The 10048-nt window shown below is 40.4% G+C and overlaps 1 protein-coding gene across 1 annotated transcript; it reads left to right on the top strand.

The window, feature by feature from the left end:
- Window positions 1-5744: 5744 nt before the first annotated feature.
- On the top strand, window positions 5745-6710 carry LOC101828348 (olfactory receptor 52N4). The gene has a single exon (XM_013126144.1). The coding sequence runs from the start codon at window positions 5745-5747 to the stop codon at window positions 6708-6710; it is 966 nt and encodes a 321-aa protein (XP_012981598.1).
- The last annotated feature ends 3338 nt before the right edge of the window (window positions 6711-10048 follow it).

Genomic DNA, 10048 nt, shown 5'->3' with positions numbered 1-10048 from the left:
GAGAGAACTGGGGGTCATGCATACTTACCATTACATCACACACACACACACACACACACACACACACACACACACACACACACACACTAGCTGTTTCCATTTAACACCGGTGTTTCTCAGCCTGTGAATCGAGAACCCTATGTGATCACATATCAGAAATCCTACACATCTTGCATTTACATTACAACCCATAACAGTAGCAAAATTAAAGGTATGAAGTAGCACCGAAATAGTTTTATGGTTGAGAGTCACCACAACATGAGGGATTGCCCTTAAATGGTTACAGAGTTAGGAAAGTTGAGAGACACTGCTTTACACTCCTACACAGCTTTACACTTCTACAATCAATAGCATGTGGCAGCTCCAGATCCTTATCCTGGCCAACACCTGATACTTTCAGGCTTTCTTACTACCTACACACGTTGGTATGTATCCTACATCATGAGAGAATCAATGTGCATTTATTCTCCTGGTAATTAGAAAAGTCAATGTCCATTTTCCTGTTTGTTGGCACATTTTTTCTTCTTTGCCTTTTTCTTTTTGTTGCCAATTTTGAAGGGATGATTTACATGCTATTATATACGCACACAGCAGATACCACATCCTCCTTTGTGCCTGATGTTTTAGTATTTCATCTTTTTCTCAATAAAATATTAAATTTTTATTTACTCTAGTCTCTAATTTTGTGGATAACATTTTTGGGACTTCATCTTGAAAGTGTGGTACATATCCACAATGGAGTACTGTTCAGTGGAAAAAAACAATGGAATCTTGAAATTTGCAGGTAAATGGACAGCACTAGAAGAAACCATCCTGAGTGAGGTAACCCAGTCAGAAAAAGACAAACATATTATGTACTCTCTCGTATATGGATTTTAGACATGGATCAGGGGAGTGCCAGCCTACAATCCCACTGCCAGAGAGTCTGGGAAATAGAACCTTCAACCAATGACTGATGGAAGCAGAGGCAGACACCCACAGCTAAACACTGAGCTGAACTCATGGAACCCAGTGTCAGACAGGGAGGACTGATGAGCGTAGGGGTCAAGACTGGGCTTGTTTGACCCACAGAAACAGCTGAACAGAACAAGGGGGAGCTCTTGAACACCAGACTGATGGCTGGGAATCCAGCATGGGACTGATCCAGACCTCCTGAATGTGGGTGTCAAATGAGGAGGCCTATGCAATCTATGGAGCCTTGGGTAGTAGATCAGCATTTATTCCTGGCATACAAATGGACTTTGTGTGCCCATCCCACAATGAAAGATGCTCTCTCAGCCTTGACACTTGGGGGGAGGGCCTAGGCCCTGCCCTGGATGAAATGACAGACTATGAACACCCTCCATGGAGGGCCTCACCCTCTCTGGAGAAAGGAGTAGGGATAGGGAGAGGGGGGAGGGGGACTGGTGGGAGGGCATGGGAGAAGGGGAGGGAGCTGGGATTGACATGTGAAGCAACCTTGTTTCTAATTTAAATTTAAAAATAAAATAAAAATGTTAAACTTTTAGGTAAAAAAAAAGAGAAAGAGATTGAGATATTTCCTTCCCTTTTTTCTCAGACAATTTACCATAGGAAATTTATGATTGTAATCAGTTTCTCATCCTTTAAAGATGTGTGTATGTATCTAAGCCCTTTCAAAGAGTAGTCAGGCCCTTTGCCAGCTTTGTGAAACAAGTGTGTCTTTCTTTATAAAATTAAAATTCAGCAAGGGCAAAAATAAAACCTTGCCTACTACAAATCACAAAGAAGATACATGTTTAATTTTACATATTTAGTTCTAATGATTTTCTGAAATTTACTTTTGGCAAGAGACATTTAGGGGAAAAGACAGGGTTGTTTTTTCTATTATATATCTCATTAATGTAGCAATGTCCATTGAAAAACATATTTATTTTTTTTGAACAAGCTGAACTCTAGATTAGGTCACTTAATGTGCATCTGAGGATCTGGTATCTGGGTTCTGTATTCTTGTAATAATCTCTCTAATAAATATTAGGAGGATAACTTGCAATTTAGGAGGTTGCATAAAGATCCACGTCTGAATCTTTAGGAATTTTAATCGGAAAAGTGAGGGTAAAATCTACACATCATTGAGACAGTGCTATGGGTATAGTGATGTGATCTCACAGATGTTAAAGAGTTAAAACTATTCCTCAAATTATGTACAGGACACATACACACACAAACACAGATGCACAACCGTTTACATTTATGCTCCTATCAGTAGTACATAGCAGTTTCGATTCCTCATCCTTGACAAAGACAAGTGACAATGACAAATATATGTGAATTGACAAAATTCTGATCTCAAATCCAGGTAATGTTACAAATTTGTGAAATTTACATAAACTTAGTTGACATTATTTCTATGGGAAATCATATGTATTTGTAGTAATTATAATGCCATTGGGGATGGAGGGAAATGGAAGTTGACTGGGTGGCTCTGGATATTGGGGAGTGAGGGAAATGGAAGCTGGTGGGCTGATCTGGAAACCTATTCAGAGTTCCTTGCACAAGGCCATGTAGAAAGCACATGTTGATTTCCTGTTTAGTTGCAGCCTGCTCTGTAAAGGACAATCCACCACTGTGAGCAGCCTCAACTCCCAGCCCTGTGGATTCACAGAGTGCCTGTTGGGCAAAGGTTACAGTAGCCAAATGCTCCCCTTCGCTCCCTCAGCCCTGGCTTTTATCCACAGGAAGAAAGGTCTCTCCTTGAGGAAAGGAATCACTGCCAGGTCGGTCGTCCAAGCATTGTAGAACCAACTCATGGCTCTCAGGGTTCGTGTGAATTCCTCATCATTTAATCTCTGTCATCCAGACAGACATTGCTATCTTGCATATTATAGTTACTGATGCTCTAGCTCCTGCCTAAAGCTTACCATCATGACCCGTTCTCACATGCCTGTCTAGCGTCTCCTACAGACTCCAACACTGATTCCTGTGTTGAGTGTGTTCTTCTTCTCCCAAGAACCTGTGGCAGACAGCTTCTCCTTAAGAAGTCCTTTCTGAAAATTACAATTTCTCTCTGAAAACTTCAACATCACAACACACACACACACACACACACACACACACACACACACACACCACAACACACCCTACTGTCCCTCCTTCCACAGTCTGTTGTTCCTTTGGGAGTCATAAGTACTGGTTTTAGTGCTGCCTAGGTTGCTGAAGTATTTGCAGTGTCTCTCCATCAGTTCTCAGCTTCCAGATGGATAGGTCTGTATGAATTCTCCATGTGGTTCCACAGCAGATGGTCAGTGTTTCCCAAAGGGGGAAAAACTTACTGACAACAAGGAACACCATTTCTGTACTCCAAAGACTTAGTTAAGTTTGGAAGCAGATGGAGAATTTGGGATTCAGCGACTTTCCTCTAAGATGAGATACAGATATGAGATACGTTTAGATATCAAAACATAAAGCATTTTCCTACAAAGATGCAAAATTAAAAAAAATCCAAGTGATTCCTATAAAAATAAAGGAGGCAGTGAAAATACCCACTGTGTCCCTTGTCTTTGGTAATACAGTGTTTGTCAAGGTCACTTACACACAATTTTTATTTAGAAACATCACAGATAGTACACTGGAAGTCAGCTTCTCTTTAGACTCTCTCCTCTAGTGGACCCAAGGGAATGAGAACACAATTACTGCAACATTTTGCAAACAAAACTTGTCTAAGAGGTCCTGCCTTCCTCCCCTGAGACCTTTAGTCATGGGGGCTGGAACGATGACATCCTCCTCGTCTTGCAGGTGTGGGGAATGTCCCTCAGTGGCCACACTACCCAGCCCGGTTCTCAGTATTCAATAAGTACCCGGTATAGTTTTGAAATGGGACGTGTCAGGTGCGTGGGACCCACCCACCTCAGCCGTTCGAACAAACTATCAAAGGAGTCTTGAAACGCATGTGGCTTCATATGCAACGCCAGGAGAGCTTGTGGTGGCACTGGGCCGGTCTGAGGAGTCCTGTAGCCTCAGTGGGGCAGGTCACCCCTGGGAGTGCGCTCTTGCTTCAGGTACTGCATAGTCCTTGCTTCTGCGAGTGTGCATGGTCTGCTTGTGCCTCCAGCAGCTCCAGCGCGTTCCCAGGTTAGCTAAGGTCTCGGGTGTTGGGGGACTCTGGGCGCAGGGTACAACTTGCGGTGGTAATCCGATGCCACCGAGAAGTCACGGGAACTGGGGAACAGGATCTCTGGGCTTGGGCATCGGGGATTGGCCACATGGACCCTGCAAGCACAGGGTTGTCAACCTCCGAGCACCACCGCATCTGCCGGCCATCTCAGGCATCTCGGATCCCAGGCAGACTGGGGACACAGACCGGGGCTCAGGGATTGTGGTGGTGGGTAGAATGGGGCTCAGAATACAGGCCGTGTAGCTACATGTACAGGATGATATGCATTTAGGTGCTCATTGGTGTTGCCGGCCTGAGTCTCAGCTTGGCAAGTGCTCCTGTCTGCGCTCCAGACATTGGATGGCGAAGATGGAGAAGAAAGTCAGTTCTGTGGTAGGGACCCAAGACAAAATGCACATGGCATTAACCAGGAACTGCCTGCTAGCTCCTGTGAGCAGGCTGGAAGGCTTTAGCGAAATATAATTTTTATGTATATGGCTCCAACCCACAAGAATCCAATTATAATGAATTCTATTTTTATGATTATAAAATCATAAATCCAAAAGGCAGAGAGTATAGATGAGAAAATTAATACCAAAGGTGACAGCACATTATTGAGAAATAGGTATTAAATAGAGAAATACTGTAACTGAGGCAAAGAAAGACTTGATAGCCTTTAGCAAGATATAGTAATATTAACTACATATGTATAATATGTGCTCATAGAAGCATGTGTATGAAATATGTGCATATTTAACACAGGCAAAGGAAAATCTGCGAGGACAAGGATGGTAAATGAGAGGGATTTGAAGAAAGAGTAAATAAACCAAAAGACTCACCATCCTAGGTTCCATTAGCTGCTCTTGACCTGTCTTATACAGTCAATCTGGGAAAAAGCTGACATAGCTCAGTATGTTGAAAGACAATAATGAAAAATGATGAAGAGTTAGGAAACAACAAAAAATTCACTGACTTGTAAGATCCTGGGATTTACTGAGGAATAAGTCATCACATTATTTTTAGAATTCTTTGAACAGAGTTGCAGTAACTAATGATAAACATCAATCACTGATTAAGAACAAGGACTTTAAAAGTCCAAGTCCTAAGTGTTTAGCCACTGAGATGATGAAACCCTTCTTTCACTATTTATTTATTTATCTATTTATTTATATATCCCAGGCTGAACTTGAGTTCTCCTGCCTCAGTCTTTCCAGTGCTGGGATTATAGGCATGCAGCCAACCTGCCATGATCAAACCACTCTTTAAGATCATACCTATAGAAAGATGTGTATTGTTATTAACAGTTGAGTAAAGCATTCTTTAAAAAACTCCTGTTTCAAAAAGTCATAATAGAATACAGTGGATTATTAATCTATAAGGATGAAAATCTATCTTTCAAAAGTTCGTTCAGGATCTGATCAATAACAATTTCTTGAATGAATCACTGAATTAACAATAAATAACAATACAAAGAAACCTATTCCTTTAATTACTTAAATATTTAAAATATACTGTAAAAGTTTTTAAAAACAAAGGAGCTATTAGCAGTAATTGCAACCTATATTTTCTTTTGTCCTTTCTTTAGGAAAATCTACATAATTTTAAGCAGTTTTGTGGTTGTACTAGCCTGGTCATGTCAGTGCAGAATAACACAGATCTGACCCCAGCTTCCTTTGTTCTGAATGGGATCCCAGGCCTTGAAGACATGCATGTCTGGATTTCCTTCCCATTCTGTTCCATGTATGCAGTGGCTATGGTGGGGAACTGTGGACTCCTCTACCTCATCTTCTTTGAGGACTCCTTGCACAGACCCATGTACTACTTTTTAGCGATGCTTTCTCTAACAGACCTTGTCATGTGCTCTAGTACGATCCCTAAAGCCCTCTGCATCTTCTGGTTTCATCTTAAGGAAATTGGATTCGATGACTGTCTTGTCCAGATGTTTTTCATTCATACCTTCACCGGGATGGAGTCTGGGGTGCTCATGCTCATGGCCCTGGACCGCTATGTAGCCATCTGTTACCCGCTGCGGTACTCCACCATCCTCACCAATCCTATCATTGCCAAGGTTGGGTTTGCCACCTTCCTACGGGGAGTGCTGCTAATTATTCCATTCACATTTCTCACTAAGCGCCTGCCTTACTGCAGAGGCAATATAATAAACCATACCTACTGTGACCACATGTCTGTAGCCAAGTTGTCCTGTGGCAATGTCAAGGTGAATGCCATTTATGGTCTGATGGTTGCTCTCTTGATTGGGGGCTTTGACATCCTGTGCATTACAGTTTCCTACACCATGATCCTGAGGGCAGTGGTGAGTTTGTCCTCAGCAGACGCTCGGCAGAAGGCCTTCAGCACCTGCACTGCCCACATCTGTGCCATTGTTTTCTCCTACAGCCCAGCCTTCTTTTCCTTCTTTTCCCATCGTTTTGGGGGCCACACCATCCCTCCATCTTGCCACATCATCGTGGCCAATATTTATCTGCTTTTACCTCCCACTATGAACCCTGTTGTCTATGGGGTGAAAACCAAGCAGATACGAGACTGTGTCATAAGGATTCTTTCAGGATCTAAGGATTCCAAAACCCACAGCATATAAATAAGTTTTTCCAGGGGGCAGTTAAGAATTACATGGAATTGCATGTTGAGGCAGAAACTGATAAAATCCCGGTAGATGTACTTTCTTAACAAGGCACTAGAAGAAGGCACCAGAATCTAGACTTTTCTAAGACTTGTATTCCTCAACATCCCTGAAAAGCCCACTAAATTTCCTATTACTCTAGCTTCTTACTTGTTTTTAGTTTAGTTTAGTTTTTTTTGGCATTGGTTTTTCGAGACAGTGTATCTTTGTGTAGCCCTGGGTGCTCTGTAAACCAGGCTGGCCTTGAACTCTCAGAGATCCTCATGTCTCTGCCTCCCAAGTGCTGGGATTAAAGGCCTGAACCACCACTTCCCTGCAGCTTCTCACTCTTTTGAAGAACTACTATAATGGATAGACTAGGTTTCATTTGGCAAAACTCAGTTAAAAAGGAGTAAAGCATGAGGATTTTAAGTCTTGTTTTAATGTAACAACTTTAGTTTTTAAGGTATGTGCAAGTTATTGCTTCTGCTAGAATATGTTTGTATATATTTATTTATGTATGCATATATACATATGTATTTACAAAGATATTTACTTACAAAATATTTATTTCTTCAAGTACTTCTTTCTTCCTGAAAAAGATAGGGTTTCCCATACAGACACGAATATAATGCACTTTAAATAACTAGGTATCTCAATTGAATCTTATTAGGCTGGCTACGTTTCTATCCAAGTCACTGGCATAATTACTTCACAACAAACAACTAACTGTACTATTTCCTTCAAGAGAGCCTTAAAGAGCATGCAGTTCAGAAAGAGTTAATTCTCTGAAACGCATGTAAGAAAATGTATATATTTCCCCTAGAAACACCATATGAGAAATTATCAAATTTTATTTTTTAAGTTTTATCCAATTGTGAACACAATATAATTAAATGTTTTTCTAATATTTAAAGATTCTATTAAATTAATAAAAATAGTTCAGAGAAATAGTATTTTTACATTTAATGTTTTGTTCATCAGATTTTACAAGGAATGCAGAGTAAAAATATTTTTTATTCTTATTCTGCCCAGCAGTCAAGAAAACACATTCTTTCTCTCAAGTTAGTGAACTGTAGTCATCAGATTTCATTTATTCATTCCATAAATACTTTTATACCGTATCACATTTAATAACACCATCTTTAAAATAGGTGCTGGAGATTATTACCAAGATCCACAACTAGTCAAAATACACAGAGTAAGTGCCTATAGGGTGTTCAACCCTCAACGGTTGCCAACTAAATTGTAACTTATATATCTAAGGCTCAGGGAAAAATAATGGAAGATAGGGTGGGGAAACTGTAAGAACTGGATGATCAGGGCACCTGCTGCTAGATAGTGTCTTCTAGACACAACAGGGAAGTTGCACCCATGAAATCCTAAAGCAAGATCTTCCATCTGCTACCATACCACCTTGATGAGCAACAACCTTGTCTGATCTTTGAAGCTAAGTAGGGTTGGCGTGGTTACCGTTTGGATGCGAGACCACCTAGGAATATGGGTACTGTAGGCTTTAAAAAAATCAAAAGTATAAAACCAATATCTTCCTAGTGTCAATACCAGTGGACATTCCAGTGTAAATGGGGGAAATTTCACAAGGCTATATGCCAGATGAATAACTACTAGTAGCCTCTGGATTCTGGGAGAGGAGAATAAATTTTCTCCAGGAACCATTCCCCTAATAGGTTATCTAATACCACCTGGTCATCCATGTATATCACAGTAATACTAAATGAATTGGGTAGATGTGATATATATGTGCACAAACTCATATATGTACACACATACATTTTATATGTAAAAAAACTAAAGAAGAGTTCATGGATTTGAGATAGGATGGGTGATCGAGCAAGGGAGGAGTTGGAGAGTGGGTAGAGAGGAATGGAAATGATGCAATAAATTACTACTATATGAAATTTTGTAAGAATAAAATATTTTTAAAAACATAGTTGGGATATGGCATGTTTTGTTAAGTGTCATAATTATAAGAATCCTATGATGTTCAGAACTAATGTAAAATAGCTAGAGGTGCTGGCATGAGCTTGGCATCCCCAAATTCAGGAGCTAGAAACAGGAGGATCCCCTGATTTGCTGGCCAACTTGCCTAGTCTAGTGCTACATTCATAGGTCACCACATCTCTCAACCCCCTTCAAACAAGCGTCTTGTAGTAAATGGAAATTAACACAGGCACTTAACTGGTCACTCTACAGGGAAAGGAAACTATGGATTTCCCTGCCCTAAATGGAAAGTACTTCATCATTGTCCTATCTATATTCACCCACAAGGCTCAGGAATTTTCATGGGCAATGGTGTGGAAAGATTGCAAAAGATGGTGGCTGGCTTCAAGAAAACTGTTTTAGACACACTGCAGGGCAGATACACAAATGAACTCAGGTATTGTTACAGCATGCATAAGACCTATGCGAAGTCAAACCATACAAATACCAGCATGATGGAGAGATAGGCACACAATCCCACCATTAGCAGCTGTTGAAGTTTGATGGCTTGTGGGAGAGGAAGAGTTAGATTTCTGTAAACTGGCAGGCCTACCACAGTCCAGGGCAAGCCACATTCTCAAGGGTAGTTGGGTAGCATGATATGGACTTGATACGGTTTTTTTGCTTGTTAAAAAAAGAATAAAGAAGAAATTTCAAAGTTGGGTGGGTAGGGAGATAAGGGTGGAGGGGTGTATCTGATAGTAGTTGGGGGAAAGGAGTTGAATATTATCAATATTTACTGCCACTAGATACAAGGATTTTTTAATATGAAATATACTACACCTGTGAAAAAAGATAATTTCAAATTTTTTATTGTGAAAGTTGAAACAACCCATATCCTCATCTAGTGCCAAGGGGTAAATAAAAATGAGGAGTGTAAGTGCCAGAGGTTACTCAGCCATAAAGAAATGGAAGATTGATACTTGCAATGATGTACTAGACATTAAATTAAATACTGAATAATGCCATTTATAATAAATATCTTTAATAAATAAATTCATCAAACAGAAATCAAATCTGTGTTTTTAAATTTATTTTTATTTTATGTGCATTGGTGTTTTGCATGCATGTATGTTTGTGTGAGGGTGTCAAAATCCCTGGATACGGAGTTACAGACAGGTGTGAGCCATCATGTGGGTGCTGAGAATTGAACCCAGGTCCTCAGGAAGGTCAGCCAGTGCTCTTAACCACTGAGCCATCTCTCCAGCTCTCAAATTAATGTTTTCTGAGGCAAAGAGAAGGGGTAATAAAAATGATCCATTTATAACTATCAAGTTTCCTCTTGAGATCATGGAAATACCTTTGGACTGTGTTGA

Source organism: Mesocricetus auratus, unplaced genomic scaffold (assembly GCF_017639785.1).
Source record: "Mesocricetus auratus isolate SY011 unplaced genomic scaffold, BCM_Maur_2.0 Super-Scaffold_4256, whole genome shotgun sequence".
Classification (NCBI taxonomy): domain Eukaryota; kingdom Metazoa; phylum Chordata; class Mammalia; order Rodentia; family Cricetidae; genus Mesocricetus; species Mesocricetus auratus.
Note: the sequence above shows the minus strand (reverse complement) of the source record. Positions and strands in the feature narration are given on the sequence as shown.